The following is an 18070-nucleotide window of genomic DNA, read 5'->3' as shown; positions in this document are numbered from 1 at the left end:
TACTCAGCCAACCCCTTTACCTGCCCTACATGCTGAATTACTCCCAGCTAAAACCCCTAAGCTAAGGAATTCTCCAATCTCTTCACGTTTCTCCTTAACTGAGAATAGTAGGATGTGAGTCAACACTTTAGCAACTTCAGAAATGTGGTCTCACACGTCCTCATCTCAGAACACTGTTCAGTTTAAATCCACTAGTATGCGAGACTGGTTCGTGGCACCTGGTTGTGCTCAATATGATGACTGAATGTCCACTAAGGCTCTTCTAAGTTCTTTGGAAACTCTTTACTGGAGGACAAAAGAACACATTTTCTATTACATCAACAAGGCACTCTTGAAAACCACTTAAAAAGGACTTAATATCAACCCTGATAAAATTCCTTTCTTTATGGTTTCTGAAGGGAAACAGAGATAAATCATTAGTCCTGACTATTACTTCCCAGTCAAACAGCTAAATGTAAATAGCTGCATCGTTAAATCACTTTTAAAAAAAAATTACCTATAAGGATATAAAGAAAGCTGAGCACCGAAGAACTGATGCTTTTGAACTGTGGTGTTGGAGAAGACTCTTGAGAGTCCCTTGGACTGCAAGGAGATCCAACCAGTCCATCCTAAAGGAGATCAGTCCTGGGTGTTCATTGGAAGGACTGATGCTGAGGCTGAAACTCCAATACTTTGGCCACCTGATGTGAAGAGCTGACCCATTGGAAAAGACCCTGATGCTGGGAAAGATTGAGGGCAGGAGGAGAGGGGACGACAGAGGATGAGATGGTTGGATGGCGTCACCAACTCAACGGACATGAGTTTAGGCAAACTCTGGGAGCTGGTGATGGATAGGGAGGCCTGGCATGCTGCAGTTCATGGGGTTGCAAAGAGTCAGACACGACTGAATGACTGAACTGAACTGAAGGATATAATATGAATATAAGAGCTCCCCAAAAGAATGTTTTCCATTTTGAAAAGAGTGTCAGTAGTGTTAGTTGCTCAGTCTTGTCCAACTCTTTGTGACCCCATGGACTATAGCAGCCAGGTCTTCTGTCCATGGGATTATCCAGACAAGAATACTGGGGTGAGTTGCCATTCCCTTCTCCAGGGGATCTTCCCCACCCAGGGAAAGAATCCAGGGCTCCTACACTGCAGGCAGACACTTTACCATCTGAGCCACCAGGGAAGCCAAGGAGTGTCAGTATGTGCGTGTTAGTTGCTCGGTCATGTCTGACTCTTTGCAACCCCATGGGCTGTAGCCTGCCAGGCTCCTCTATAGTGCCACACTATTTACCTTACTTTTCAGGTCAAAGCTGAAATAGGTACTCAAGTCGCCACCTTTAGCAACTCCTTTGATAGGAACAAGGTGCTCTGTCCACATATGGGCAGTAGAGAAGAGCTGGGTGTGAGAAGAGGTCTTGAGTGCGATTTATCAAGATGTACATACAAGCACCAGAGTGGATAAACTGGTTATCATACAATTATAAATTGGTCAGGATTTGGTCATTATACATCATTTAGGGATTTATTAAGACTTAATTTCTTCCACACACTAGGCTTATCACGGTTGAGGTTGTCCCAAATGCAGACTAGCGTCGTGTAGTGTTACTAGCATAGCGGTGAACATAGCTGCCTTCCAGACTAGCTTCACCTGCCTACCCTTTTTAAAGTATCTGCAAATTGTTCTTAGTACTTCTCTAGCATTACTATTGCTTTCACTAGAAAGAGAAACAAATCTTGAATGCATTTTTAAGCATGATCGTGAGAAGGGAACATTGAATGGTTACTATATGCCCATCTCTATATTGTTATTTCATTATCAAAAAAAAAAAAAAAGACTTTTTGAGGTAGGTATTATTTCCATCTTCCAGTTGAATAAGCATGGTCACAGTGTGGCTAAGCAATTTTCTTAGGGCCACACGGTAGGCAGACTTTATTTAAAACCAGACTAGGGCCACAGCCTGTGCCAACTTCTCTGAATTGTTTAGACTAATTTCATTCACTCCGTCTCTCTTTTCTAGAATTCCACAAGTTGTGAAAAATGATAGTTAATCTAAAATGGCTTTTCATTTATATTCATTTATTTTTCTTGCATATATGCAATAGATGCTGATGGTATCTAGGATATTTATCCTTTAATTCTTCCATACTCATGCTACATCATTTATTTCTTTTATAACTTTTCCTAGCTTTTCTTTTTGGAATGAACAATTTCTAATACAATAAAAATACTTTGGCCATTTCAGGATTATCTATCATTTGTTTTCCCTGGATCAAATAGAATGGAATGGTCTTTAGCCGCAGTTTATGCAAAGGTTAGAGGAGAGGCCACATGTAATTTCTAGTCCTGTTTCTTCATCATTAAAGGACACGATGCTTGCTTTTGATTTTATGTCATCTACAAATAATCCTTTCATATTCACTTTTCTGATCTTCACGTCTTGAATACTAAGCCCTCTGCTGCAAACGGATAACCAGGCTTTTGAGAAACCCTTAGTTCCACGGTCCTTGCTAAAGATCAATTTAATCAATTCAATGGCTATCAGAGAAGCATTTTCACTTAACCTGATGGGAGTTCCAACTTAAATAATGCATTATTTGAAAGGAAAGAGTTGTGGTTGTCAGATAAGACCATGTGGTACAACCAGAATGCAAAACATAGTGACTGAGAAGTGTTAACAATCTGTCAAATATTGTGGGTGCTACATGTTACAAAGGCAGAGGCTGTGTTTCAGGCTGTAGCACCATGGAGAATACCAACATTTGAGGTCAATCTGTTACTGTCATGAAAGTTGATGCAGAGTGAACAGTGCCTATAGTGAGCAGCAACATAGTACCATGCTTTCTTTTTCTCTTCTCATCTCCCATCATGGCGAGGATTCTTTCTCCAACTTTGTGCAGGTGGAATATCAAGTCTATTACATCCAAAGACGGTACAAGCTCTTTTTCTATTAAGAGAGATAAGACTTCCCCCTTCACAGTTATGCAACAGCAGCAAAAAGAGGGTCCAAAACAACTGTGCATCACACTGGGAGCCAGTGGAGGAGAGAAGTGAGAGCAGGTGCTCGGCTGCCTGGTGAATGGCCCATTTAAAACTTCAACAACAGTCAAAGGGGTGTAGGGAACACAAGAGCCACCTCCGTGATTGGGGAAATGGGCACTTCCCAATTCAGCGTTAACTCATGCCCTGAAAGAAGGCACGCTGTAAATCACATTTCCATAAACCTCCTGCGTCATTTACCTTCCAAAATAATATTTTATAAGCATCCTCAAAGAAAGAACTACTCAAACAACAAATTCTAGTGCTTCTTCAGTTTCATATGTCACTATGAGATATTAATTATTAGCTAGATAAAATAGGCAAAAGCAGCTTTAACATGGCAGAACCAACAAATTATCTTTCATAACTCTTTTGAAAAGCAAATGTAGATATAAAAGCTCAAGTGAAAAACACGTTAAGTGCATTGTGTCTAGACTCTGCCAAGAAAACAAGGAAATTTAAGTGCACAAAATGAAGATTTTACTAAACCAGAATTTCAAATCAATGTAAAAAAATTCAGCCTCATATTTTAATGTGTCTTGTCATTAGCATTTTATATTTATACAAGCTTTAGGGTGAATGTGGCTGGATATTCAAGATGTACATGCATCCTACATGGTGAATAGCACCAACATAGTAAAATTATACAAGTGAAAAATGCTTTTCAGGCAGCCCTCCCCTTAAAATTTCTGTAAACCCTACTATAATGAGACTATGAGAAAAAAGATCAAGCACACAAAGATATTTTCACTATATCAGAAGAAAACCTTAGAAATGGTGGGTCAAAGCAGCAGAAAATGAAATATAGGTGATTATTGGGTACCATAAGACTATGGATGCGGCAAACACAGAGCAGGAAAATATGAGGAGGAAAAATCCAGGCTGTCTGTACAATACATGCAGATTTTTTTCAAATGTAAATTTAAAGTGAATGCTGCTTCTATGTCACTGGATAAAGGAAAGCATAACAAGGCTGCTCTGCTTCCCCTTAAGCACAAGCGCATAAAGAGAGTAAGGGATGTGAAAAGCCAATTCTTTGTGCCACTACTTAATCAATTGCACTCAGTTCTACTCAATGACACAGCCACACTGCAAAGACCACTCAGCAGTAAATGGATATGATGTCGGAAAAGCACTTTGAGGTCTTCCAAAGCAAGGTAGGGGGAAAACCCAATGGAACATGGTTTTACTACTTATTCACAATAACTGAGCAGCATTATGTACAGAACTCCCATGACCTGAAAAGAAAGTAAGATATTCATTTATTTTTCTAATTCTGATTCTTCCATAGGAAATCACTTCTTTCAAAAGCTTGAAATTGGAATCGAGTTATCCTGTGTCCTAGTCTGGGCTTGTCAGGATAACCATTACAGGCTGTAGGAATAAATATGCGCTTCAAGTGCTACAGCCTACGTTTACAATCTGTCAAAATGCAGAGCTGAGGAGGAGTTATGTGTTTTTAACTGTATACATCCATCACTAGCTATCATCCTTCCCACAGACAGTGAAAAGTCAACAATGAAACATAAAAGCTAAAAATAAGTGACAGCAATTGCTCAGAAGAGCTGCACATGGGGCTCAGTGTTACACGTACACACACTCCTTCCCTTTTTCAAGACTGCCAATTTAAAGGAATTGAAATTAAGGGCTCAGACCTAAGAAAATAAACATGCAATGCACAATAATGTAAAAGTCAGAAGTAAAATTTCATGCTCGTAAACACATGATCAGTGTTCTAAATGGTATGTGACCAGAATGCAAGTAGTGACTAATACACGTTGCTGCAAATACCATGAAAAATGACAATTATAGGCACTTCAAATGCTGAAAGAAGAATCAGTGTCATTCCTCACAAACTGAAAATATTCTTCATTCATGTTATAACATGTTCGTCTCTAAGTATCAATCAAATCAACATTTATTAAAGACCTATTGTATGCAATGCACTATGCTTTGATGGTCAAAAATATTGCATTAAAAATATGGTTTACATGCAAGTACACAATCAAAATATATGTATGAGTGAGTATATTGTATTGAATATAGAAAAAGTATCCTCTAGGAGACCACTAGATTCAGAAAAACCAATATACCCATGACTTAAATAGGTTTTTTTTGGTTTTCTTCTCATTCTATAAGAATTTGTCAGGTAAGAAAAACAGCATAAAAACCTTGAAAGTTTTAATTTTGAAATCTTACATGCTCAAAAGGAGACAAGTTGTCTTGTAACAGTAGTTTTCTAATTCTTTTTCAGATTCAAAATGGTTCATCTAACCAAATCTCATAGGAAACCACACTGTATAAGATAAAAAGAGCTATTTAATTCATACAAATTTGCTTAATAAGTGCAAGTTTATAACATTTGTTAGTCAAATAAATGAAGGGTTTTTTTAATAAAGAGAAAAATGTGAAATGGGGAATTATGGATGAGAGCTACATTCTTTTATGAGACTTAGGGTCAGATTTATTTCTGTATTTTGGAGTGTTTTGCACCATATTAAGGAAATTCTGATTCCTACACACGAGTGGTTTACAAATTGTAACTTTTAACAGCACTCTTACTGTTAAATCTCAGGGAGCAGAGGCAGCCAGAGAGCTTCATTCCAGAGCCTGACCCAAGACTCAATAACCTACTAACACAAATTAATTTATCATCATTCATCTTAACCATGATGACATTTCCCATAAAGTATATGTGACAGCACACATCTGGGCTTTTTTAAAATTATAGTATTTAAATCTAAATCAAACCTTTGAGAAACTCAAGGACCCTCCCACCCTCACAAGGTCTTGGGGGTTAGTAAAATTCAATCTCTTCTTACATCTTGTCTGTAAAAAGCCTGCCAGCAAGCACTGAGTTGGTATCAGTAATCGAAACATGTATCACCAGGGTGGGTACAGCCCATAAACACCTCTTGACAAACCTAGGATTCGAGGAGTGTGTGCCACCTGCAGACCTGCTGCCCTTTGGTCTCCTTCATTTCCTCCCAGTGGTCTCGCTCCTCCTCTCCACTGCTGTTTTGACCCAAAGCAATCCAACCAATCATCTCTTTACGCTTCATGGTGCGCCTGTTATACACGGAAATCATCAATGTGACATCAGACAGCTGAAAGAGGGCCACCTGGAAAACAAAGGTCTCCTTATAGACGGGATTGGGCTGACCACGTCGGATCGACGTCTTGCAGCGAGACATCTCTTGACCCACAGAATTGAAGAGAAAGAGCTTTCCGTATGTATCTAAGAAAGAAACAATGGAAATGAGAAGATATCAGTGCCTTCTGTTTTGCTGGTTTAATTGCAGTATCTACACGAGCAGTACATTTTTCCTTTTTAATATACTGAGCAGCATCTTTAGGCCTGGAACTTGCTGTTGGACTAACACACAGGCTTTTCTGGTGACTCAGTCAGTAAAGAATATGCCTGCAATGCAGGAGACCTGGGTTTGATCCTAGAGTTGGGAAGATCCCATGGAGAAGGGAATGGCAACCCACTCCAGCATTCTTGCCTGGAGAATTCCATGGACAGAGGAACCTGGTGGGCTACAGTCTATGGGGTCAGAAACAGTCAGACATGACTGAGCGACTATCACATACACGACACACACCTTACCTGAACTCTTCAGGAAAGGGATGATTACCTTTAATGCTTAATGTTTCATGTGGCCCCCCATGGGATACCATGCTGATGCTCATTGAAAGGTCTACATGTGCCAGGGTGTGTACGTGCAAAGGCATGTATGCAGTGGTATTTGTGGACATGTAAATTCTTCATCCATATTTTATTTATGTAACAATATATATACATTTTGCTCTATGTGTTTTTCTTTTCATTGTCAAAGTACTATTTATGCCTAAAGAGTCTCTTCTTTTCTCATTCTCTACTTATTCTTTGGACCACCTCATCCACTCAATGACACCTACCAGATCTGTATCTCTGACCTAGTCTTCCCTTACAAGCTCAAAATCCAAAGGAATACCACATTGTTTCTTGTAAAATCCCATCTTACACATACCATGTCTCCCTTTTAAAAACTAGCTGCTTTAGCGTCCCCTAACTCTGTGAATGTAGCATCATCTGCTCAAGTCCCAAATCAGAACTCAGGACCGCATTTTTGACAAGACTGGCTTCCTTACCCCTAGTCCAGCTGATCAATCACCAAGTTCTGTTGATTCTGCCTCCACAACAGCTCCCAAATCCACCCACTTTCTTCCCTCCCAATGCTGCTGAGCTCTTGATGTATACTGTCAGCTCAGGTCACCAACCTCTCCCACTTGCATTACTGCATGTTTCTTTGCTGAGGTCCAGTCACTGGATTGACAAATCCCATAGTCAAAGGTCTGTATAGTCAAAGCTATGGATTTCCAAGTAGTCATGTATGAATGTGAGAGTTGGACCATAAAGTCCTGAACATTCATTGGAAGGACCATTGCTGAAGCTGAAGCTCCAGTACTTTGGCCACCTGATGCAAAGAGCTGACTCAATAGAAAAGACCCTGATGCTGGGAAAGACTGAAGGCAGAAGGAAAAGGGTACAACAGAGGATGAGATGGTTGGATTTGGCATCACAGACTCAGTAGATATGAATTTGAGTAAGCTCTGGAAGACGACAAAGGACAGGGAAGCCTGGCGTGCTGCAGTCCATGGGGTCACAGAGTTGGACACAACTGAGCAACTGAACAACAATAGTCAGAGGGGTCTTTATAAAGTACAGATCTGGTTGTATCACTCTCACTAATAAACAAAGACTAAACCTTCAATACACCCCACTAGTCTCAGGATAAAAAACTAAATTTCTCAGCATAGACTACACACCCTAACCCTCTTATCTTCCAGTTTCATTGTGCATCACCATTGCCTTTATACACTACACCCCCACTCCACTGAACTACCTTCATCCCTCCAACCCACCCTGCTTCTCTTTCTCTTTCACCTCTGCATAAGTTATACATGCCCTCTCATCCCAAATGATACCCACCTTTCAGTTCAGTTCAGTCGCTCAGTCATGCCCAACTCTTTGCGACCCCATGGACTGTAGCACGTCAGGCCTTCCTATCCATCACCAACTCCAGGAGTTTACTCAAACTCATGTCCTTTGAGTCAGTGATGCCATCCAACCACCTCATCCTCTACCATACATTAGTTTGGTTTAGATGTTACTTTATCTGAGAATCTTGGATGACTACTTTGCCCATGCTGACCATCTGCAGGCTCCATCAAAATATAATTTTACCTCTCTCAGCACTCATCACCCAGTATTTCCATCGCCTGTTTACTTGCTGCAAAATTGTCAGTTCCCAGATGGGAGAAAGAGAGATTTCCCTGTTAACCATTGTACCCCATGCTTGGTATAATGCCTAACATGTGGTAGACACTCAGTAAATATTAAATATTTTATAATGAATGTTTGTGACCATCCAGGAGGCTCAACTTTCTGTTTTCTTTTGGACTTAAGTTTTCAAATTTGCAAAATGGAGCTAAATCCCTCATTTTATAACCCCTGTACTAGAATGCCATCAGATGGTCACTAGCATCATAGGTTTAGTCATTTATAGAAAGTAAGTACTAACATAGTCTATTACTTTTGCTAAAATTCCTGAATGGATAATTATAAAAAATTATATCTTAAGACAATTCTATTTTTACTAAAATTATGTAATGTATCAATATCTTGACTTTCTCTTAACTACAACTTTTGCCACTAATTTGTATGGGTTTTATCCTTTAAAAAAATCTACATTTTGGCGTTTCCCAAATTTTATCTTTTTGTACATTCTGTTCAGTGTGGGATAAATGCTGATTAGTGTTTACTGCTCACTTTCCCACCTAACAACCAGTCAAACTTTTTAAAGTGTAAACCCAGATCCCTGTAATTTATCGTTCTCTACAAAGGCACTGTAAGATAGGAAACAAATTACAACCTGCAGTTTTCTTTCTATGTTGATCTTTTTCTATTCTGGTTTGATGTGTTATTTTATGCACTTATCTGCTGAGAAACACAAGGTGTGAAATTGCACTTCAGGTGTGAAAACACTTTTCTGTCTCAGAAAAAGGGCTCTCCACTCTTCAAACTGCTCTATGGAAAAAGCTGTCAGCAAACTGACAATAAGGGAGTGAACTTGTGTTTCTGCAGCCATACAGCTACACAATTCCTGGAGGAAAAGTTCAATTCAGTCACCAAACTGATCTGGCAATTCTGCTGCCAGTTATGGCAGTAGGAATTCAGTTAATCTTGCAAACAAAGACTTGCTCATTTCACAAAGAGAGCAATTTCCAGCTTTCTCCTGGTCAGAAGATTATTTTCTAATTACGAGAAAGGCTATTTACAACCAAATCACCATCACTGAAGCTGAATTGTACATGATTGACAAAAGGGGAAAATAATAAAAGTATAAATGATCCAGTCTGAGGACATCTGACCAGAAGAAGAGAAACACCATGCCGATTGTTACAGCTCAAAATTATTGAGAGTAATCATATGCTTACTTTTTAACTATCCAGGGCTATGACCAGAAAATTCTGCTTGTGAGGAATAGTGAGGAGTAAGGTTGGAGCAACCCCACGTCCAAGGAGTGGTGGCTGCATGGGCGCAGGAGGGCCTAAAGGAGCTATTCCACTTTCAAGGTAAGGAGGGGCGGTGGTGAGGAGATACCCCTCGTCCAAGGTAAGGAGCAGTGGCTGCACTTTGCTGGAACAGCCATGAGGAGATACCCTACGTCCAAGGTAAGAGAAACCCAAGTAAGACGGTAGGTGTTGCAAGAGGGCATCAGAGGGCAGACACACTGAAATCATACTCACAGAAATCTAATCAATCTAATCACACTAGGACCACAGCCTTGTCTACCTCAATGAAACTAAGCCATGCCCGCGGGGCAACCCAAGACAGGCGGGTCATGGTGGAGAAGTCTGACAGAATGTGGTCCATTGGAGAAGGGAATGGCAAGCCACTTCGGTATTCTTGCCTTGAGAACCCCATGAACAGTATGAAAAGGCAAAATGATAGGATACTCCCTAGGTCAGTAGGTACCCAATATGCTACTGGAGGTCAGTGGAGAAATCACTCCAGAAAGAATGAAGGGATGGAGCCAAAGCAAAAACAATACCTAGCTGTGGATGAGACTGGTGATAGAAGCAAGGTCTGATGCTGTAAAAATCAATATTGCATAGGAACCTGGAATGTCAGGTCCATGAATCAAGGCAAATTGGAAGTGGTCAAACAGGAGATGGCAAGAGTGAACCTCGACATTCTAGGAATCAGCGAACTAAAATGGACTGGAATGGGTGAATTTAACTCAGATGACCATTATATCTACTACTGCGGGCAAGAATCCCTCAGAAGAAATGGAGTAGCCATCATGGTCAACAGAAGAGTCCGAAATGCAATACTTGGATGCAGTCTCAAAAACAACAGAATGATCTCTGTTCATTTCCAAGGCAAACCATTCAGTATCACAGTAATCCAAGTCTATGCCCCAACCAGTAATGCTGAAGAAACTGAAGTTGAATGGTTCTATGAAGACCTACAAGCCTTTTAGAACTTAAACCCAAAAAAGATGTCCCTTTCATTATAGGGGGCTGGAATGCAAAAGTAGGAAGTCAAGAAATACCTGGAGTAACAGGCAAATTTGGCCTTGGATTATGGAATGAAGCAGGGCAAAGACTAATAGAGTTTTGCCAAGAAAATGCACTGGTCATAGCAAACACCCTCTTCCAACAACACAAGAGAAGACTCTACACACGAACATCACCAGATGGTCAACACCAAAATCAGACTGATTATATTCTTTGCAGCCAAAGATGGAGAAGCTCTATACAGTCAGGAGCTGACTGTGGCTCAGATCATGAGCTCCTTATTGCCAAATTCAGACTTAAACTGAAGAAAGTATGGAAAACCACTAGACCATTCAGGTATGACCTAAATCAAATCCCTTATGAGTATACAGTGGAAGTGAGAAATAGATTTAAGGGCCTAGATCTCATAGAGTACCTGATGAACTATGGACTGAGGTTCATGACATTGTACAGGAGACAGATATCAAGACCATCCCCATGGAAAAGAAATGCAAAAAAGCAAAATGGCTGACTGGGGAGGACTTACACATAGCTGTGAAAAGAAGAGAAGCAGAAAGCAAAGGAGAAGAGGAAAGATATAAGTATCTGAATACAGAGTTTCAAAGAATAGCAAGAAGAGATAAGAAAGCCTTCCTCAGCGATCAATGAAAAGAAATAGAGGAAAAGAACAGAATGGGAAAGACTAGAGATCTCTTCAAGAAAATTGGAGATACCAAGGGAACATTTCATGCAAAGATGGGCTCAATAAAGGACAGAAATGGTATGGACCTTACAGAAGCAGAAGATATTAAGAAGAGGTGACAAGAATACACAGAAGAACTGTACAGAAAAGACCTTCACGACCAAGATAATCACGATTGTGTGATCACTCACCTAGAGCCCAACATCCTGGAATGTGAAGTCAAGTGGGCCTTAGAAAGCATCACTACGAACAAAGCTAGTGGAGGTAATGGAATTCAAGTTGAGCTATTTCAAATCCTGAAAGATAATGCTGTGAAAATGCTGCACTCAATATGTCAGCAAATTTGAAAAACTCAGCAGTGGCCACAGGACTGGAAACGGTCAGTGTTCATTCCAATCCCAAAGAAAGGCAATGCCAAAGAATGCTCAAACTATCGCACAATTGTGCTCATCTCACACGCTAGTAAAGTAATGCTCAAAATACTCCAAGCCAGGCTTCAGCAATACGTAAACCGTGAACTTCCAGATGTTCAAGCTGGTTTTAGAAAAAGCAGGGGAAGCAGAAATCAAATTGCCAACATCTGCTGGATCATCAAAAAAGCAAGAGAGTTCCAGAAAAACATCTATTTCTCCTTTATTGACTATGCCAAAGCCTTTGACTGTGTGGATCACAATAAACTGTGGAAAATTCTGAAAGAGATGGGAATACCAGACCACCTGACCTGCCTCTTGAGAAACCGATATGCAGGTCAGGAAGCAACAGTTAGAACAGGACATGGAACAACAGACTGGTTCCAAATAGGAAAAGGAGTACGTCAAGGCTGTATATTGTCACCCTGCTTATTTAACTTCTATGCAGAGTACATCATGAGAAACACTGAGCTTGAAGAAGCACAAGCTGGAATCAAGATTGCTGGGAGAAATATCAATAACCTCAGATATGCAGATGACACCACCCTTATGGCAGAAAGTGAAGAGGAGCTAAAGAGCTTCTTGATGAAAGTGAAAGAAGAGAGTGAAAAAGTTGGCTTAAAGCTCAACGTTCAGAAAACGAAGATCATGGCATCTGGTCCCATCACTTCATGGGAAATAGATGGGGAAACAGTGGAAATAGTGTCAGACTTTATTTTGGGGGGCTCCAAAATCACTGCAGATGGTGATTGCAGCCATGAATTTAAAGACACTTACTCCTTGGAAGGAAAGATATGACCAACCTAGATAGCATATTCAAAAGCAGAGACATTACTTTGCCAACAAAAGTCCGTCTAGTCAAAGGCTATGGTTTTTCCAGTGGTCATGTATGGATGTGAGAGTTGAACTGTGAAGAAAGTTGAACGCCAAAGAATTGATGCTTTTGAACTGTGGTGTTGGAGAAGACTCTTGAGAGTCCCTTGGACTGCAAGGAGATCCAACCAGTCCATTCTGAAGGAGATCAGCCCTGGGATTTCTTTGGAAGAAATGATGCTAAAGCTGAAACTCCAGTACTTTGGCTACTTCACATGAAGAGTTGACTCATTGGAAAAGACTCTGATGCTGGGAGGGATTGGGGGCAGGAGGAAAAGGGGACGACAGAGGATGAGATGGCTGGATGGCATCACTGACTCGATGGATGTGAGTCTGAGTGAACTCCGGGAGTTGGTGATGGACAGGGAGGCCTGGCGTGCTGTAATTCATGGGGTTGCAAATAATCGGACACAGCTGAGCGACTGAACTGAAGGTTGGAGTTTTGGGGGGTTCAATGAGCATCAGTCAGAATGGAAGAGAAAGGGTCAAGTAAATACGCAACTTTACTGAGCTGTTTTAATTCTTTGGAATTGATAGTTTGATACTTGCTGTAGAGCACCACCAAGCAGTATTTTATCTTCTGTTGGTGATTCAGACACCTCTCAGCGTCTCTAGCAACATAAAACCATCATCAAAAGGCTGAATGGGTCATAATCCCCTGGTAGTTTTGGATGCTGTCCTTCTGACTTAGCTTGTCAACTGTGTCACTTTCTCCACAAAGAAGACACCACATGAACCAAAACAAATCATAACAGCAAAATGTTTCCAATTTATCATGGCACAAACCTATGTCACTTGGGATTCAAAAGTCATCTTTTCAAAGAAACAATGCAATACCACAAAAGTAAGTTACATAGCTCATACAAAACAGCTGCCCCACGGCAGCATGATGGTCTGTCACTTGTAACGGACTTAGCCTTGGGGTTGGGTGGGGCACTATGATTCTCTGGTCAAAGGAAAGGAATTTGGTCATTTAACCTCTCCTTAGCTTCTAATGTATTCATAATTACTAAACATCTTCAATATACATAACAGATATACAATATACATTGTATATACTATGTATATACAATATACACAGTACATACATTAATACTACCCATATTTAAGTACCGATCACGGATGCATACTTAGTTGCTTTACTCATGTCCAACTTTTTGTGACCCTATGGACTGTGGCCTGGCAGGCTCCTCTGTCCATGGGATTCTCCAGGCAAGAATACTGGAGTGGGCTGCCATGCCTTCCTCTGGGGGATCTTCCTGACTCAGGAACTGAATCTGCATCTCTTACTTCCCCTGCATTGGCAGGTGGTGTCTTTACCACTAGCACTACTAGGGAAGCCCCATTTGATATTTAGCATTTTTCATATTTACTATTGGCCTTTCTGGTGAAGGCAATGGAACCCCACTCCAGTACTCTTGCCTGGAAAATCCATGGATGGAGGAGCCTGGTAGGCTGCAGTCCATGGGGTCACTAAGAGTCGGACACAACTGAGCAACTTCACTTTCACTTTTCACTTTCATGCATTGGAGAAGGAAATGGCAACCCACTTCAGTGTTCTTGCCTGAAAATCCCAGGGACGGGGAAGCCTGGTGGGCTGCCATCTATGGGGTTGCACAAAGTCGGACACGACTGAAGTGACTTAGCAGCAGCATTCACCTTTCTGCTTGATATTTAGGAAATAAAATATAATTGAAGATCCTTGAGTATTCCTCCTACATCCTGTTTGGTTTCCCTTCTCACTACAGGTAATTTCTCTCCTGGATTTGGAATTCATCAACTTTATGTATATTTCTAACCTTTTACTATAAAAGTAGCCATAAATAAAGCTATCCAGATTATACTTAAATTATTTCACACATTTAAAAGTATTTAGCATTTTATGTATGTCCTCCCAAAGCTTGTCTTTTGAATTCAGCATTAACTTTTTTATATTACTTAGACTGTTGTATACACCAGTAATTCATTTAAGTGCATAGTATTCTAGTATATTAATAAGCCACAAGTAGCTTATTCATTATTTTAATTAATGGACATTTGTTTTTAATGACAAAGAATTGAAAAGATTTTAGTGAATACTTTGGTGTTTTATATCATACCAACATTTGAGAATTTCTCTAATACATCCCTCTGAGTGGATTATTGACTCTTTATGAATTCCAGAGACAAAATCTTGTTATTTTTATTGCTAATGCCTTCTCCATGCCTGCGATTTATCCTTTTGCTTTGTGTATAGTAACTTTTGCTGTTTAAATGCTTTACTTTCTGTGGAGTCAGTCAGGTTCATCAATGTTTTCCTTTTCAGTTGACACATTAAAAAATTGTTTAAGAAATCCTATCCAAACTCAATGGTCTTCCACATTCCTTCTATGAGTCTTAAGAATTTGCTTTGCAATCTGATCTTTAATCCACCTAAGATTGCTTTTTGTATGTGGCGTGAGGTAGGGATCTGATTATTTTCCCAAATCAGAAGCATTATACATTAAATAACCTGTTATCTCCCAGTTGTAATGTAATGTTGATCAGATATCAAGCATCTAGCTTTAGTATCCTTCCCTTAACTTGATATTTATTATCATCCTTTTATGTCTTGATATCTGTTAGGAAGAATCCTTATATCATCTTTTTAAAATTTTAGTTATTCCAATCTCTTTCTTTAACTGGCTCTTGCATATGAATTTGAGAATCAGTTAGTCAAGTCCTTTAAAAAAAAAATCTATGGGGATTTTGATTGGGATTGCACCGGATATATAAGTTTGAGGAAAGCTATTATTTTCACAATATAGATTTATTCTAGCCAATAAATATGTTAATCTATTTATTTAGTTTTATTTTGTATATTTCAAAAAGTGTTGTGATTTTTAAATAATTTTCTTACTCATGTTTTATCAATGCTATCTTTTGGTATCATAGCTACTGTTACTTTTGTATATATTAATGTGTTAAAACTCTACTTTCTATCTGTCCTTGATGTATTAGAAAACAAGTTTGTATTTAAAAATGTTATTAGTTTAAATTTATAGGTTTTTAATGCATTTTAATGCAATCATTTTCTATAAACAATAGCAGTTTTGTTTCCTCTTCTCTAGCTTTAAATTTTTATTTCTTTTTATCATTCTACTAAATTGCCTTGAGTTTCCAGTTTAATGCTGGGTGAGAGTGATTCTAATGGGAATCTTTATTTCTTGTTTGATGGATTTTAAGATTAAGAATGATAGCTAGTGTCCCTTTTCTTAAAATGCTCACCATCAGGGTTAAGCATGTTCCCTTCCCTATTCCCTGGTGGCTCAGATGGTAAAGAATCTGCCTGTAATGCAAGAGACCTGAGTTTGATCCCTGGGTTGGGAAGATGCCCTGGAGAAGGGAATGGCAACCCACTCCAGTATTCTTGCCTGGAGAATTACATGGACAGACAGTCCATGGGGTTGCAAAGAGTTGGACATGACTGAGCAACTAACACTTCTCTACCACATACTAGTTGTTGACATTTAATACCACTTCTGTCTTTCTAAGCTCTTTTCTTTACCAAACTTAAAATTACATTCCCTTGAATCTCTTGCCAGTAAGATCCCAGTTAGATTTCACTAATGAAAGTGAACTTTATGAGAGTGGAAAGCAAAAGGAAAGGGGAATCACAAATCCTTTCAGGCCACACACCAGTTGCAGGCATGTGGACAGGAATTAGCAAGCAGATGGCAAAGTAGGGTGTTCACCCATGGCATTCGAAGATCCTTATGAGAACCACTCCTTTCACGTGCACAGCTCAGACTGTACCGGTGCCTTTCCTGTGATGCCTGTACTTCTGGATTTCCTGGATAGAGCTTTCCTGACCTTTACTGACCAGACTTCCCATGCTTGAAGCCTATAAGAAACAACTTCTGATTCAAAATATAGCTAGAGTATTTCATATTTTCCTGACAAAATTGTGACCAAGTAATCAGTAATCTAAACTGGAATGCAACTAAAATAAAAATACAAGAAGACCACTGGCCTAGAAGTTGGGTGCCAGGTGATGGAGAAACTCCTGTCAGACACTAGGATAGTGGAGATCCATCATTCATATTAAGTGATGGCAAACTGTCATCTGCTATCACTTGGAAGGAAGGAAATATGCTTAATATTTGTAGTTATAAGGGAAAAAAAGGAAAAACAGAATGTTAGAAGTGTGTATTCACTACTACTGGCTTCATCTAGAGGCTGGGGAGAGGTGAAAAGTACTCTTGAGAAAGATGAATGTGCAAGGAAAGAGAAAGAGAATCGAAATTCAGACATTTCTGTGATTGGAAAAGTTCCTTGCTTCCAGATCTCCAAACAGTAAGAGATAAATTTTTAAAGGCTTCAAACAACAAAGGCTCAATAAACCTTCTCAGGTGAATAATGTGATAGTGACTTGGGTTAAGTATCAAATTAAGGATGAAGGCTTCACACCAAATTTGAGGTGATTGAGCCATGTGAATGACTTCTGAATATAGAATATTAGAAGTAATAGATTACCTTCAATCACAGCTGAAGTCAGTCATTCCCCCGTCTCTTCCCCTTCCATGACAACAAGGCTGGTCACATTTTGAATATATTATCACCTCATTAAATAGAAAGAATCTGTATCCCTTACTTATAGCTTAGAGGAGCATTGCCTGCCTTACTTTGGATTGTGGTGAAAGGGAGAAATAAACCTTTGCTGTATTAAGCCATGAACTCTGCAGAATTTGTTATTGCACCGTAACTTTGCCTATACTGATACATCTTCTATTATTCATCTGCCATGAATTATTTTTGCCAATAAAGCATAGTGTATTTCATCAAGAGCTTCTTTTGCAACTATTGACATGATCAAGTTTTCCCATAAATCAGTTGGTATAGTGAGCTATTAAATACATTAGATTTCCCTAATGTTAAGTCTTTCTTGCATTCCAGAACTAAGCCCAATTTGTTGGTAATTAGTGTTTCTTTTTCTTAAACATTATGAGGCTAGGTGGCCACCCAAAATAAAATGTCGTAGAAGTGACAGCATGTGAGGAGAGAGAGATAAGGAAAGATTGGGAGGAAGAGAAATATTAACCTAATGCTATATCTATCATTAACAAAGCAGTTTTAGTCCCTTGACATTTATTATTATCACCAATATATTTTGATTTATTTTTATTGATTTTGTTTATGCCATCTAGCCTGTATTTTCTAGGCTTTTAAATATCTCTGTTTTTTATGGGATTAACTGAATTTTCTTTATTATAATTTAGTCTCTCTCCTGGGTTAAAAGTTGGATTAAAATTTTAACATGTACCCTTTATTTAATGTCCAAAATGAATCAGTACCTCTACCTTTTTTCTGTGGCTCAGCTGGTAAAGAATCCGCCTGCAATGCAGGAGACCTGGGTTTCATTCCTGGGCTGGGAGGATCCCCTGGAGAAGGGAATGGCTCCCCACTCCAATATTCTGGCCTGGAGAATTCCATGGACTTTATAGTCCATGGGGTCACAAAGCTTCAGACACGACTGAGTGACTTTCACTTTCACGC

The 18070-nt window shown here is 39.5% G+C and overlaps 1 protein-coding gene across 1 annotated transcript in view; it reads right to left on the bottom strand.

The window, feature by feature from the left end:
- Nucleotides 1-5946: 5946 nt before the first annotated feature.
- Nucleotides 5947-18070, bottom strand: part of SYT16 (synaptotagmin 16) — a 150919-nt gene continuing 138795 nt past the window's right edge. Inside the window, exon 9 of the mRNA XM_070292482.1 lies at nt 5947-6260. Within this exon, the coding sequence (XP_070148583.1) occupies nt 5947-6260 (314 nt within the window). The remainder of the gene's footprint in view (nt 6261-18070) is intronic.

The sequence above is a fragment of the Ovis canadensis genome, chromosome 7, assembly GCF_042477335.2.
Source record: "Ovis canadensis isolate MfBH-ARS-UI-01 breed Bighorn chromosome 7, ARS-UI_OviCan_v2, whole genome shotgun sequence".
NCBI lineage: Eukaryota > Metazoa > Chordata > Mammalia > Artiodactyla > Bovidae > Ovis > Ovis canadensis.
Note: the sequence above shows the minus strand (reverse complement) of the source record. Positions and strands in the feature narration are given on the sequence as shown.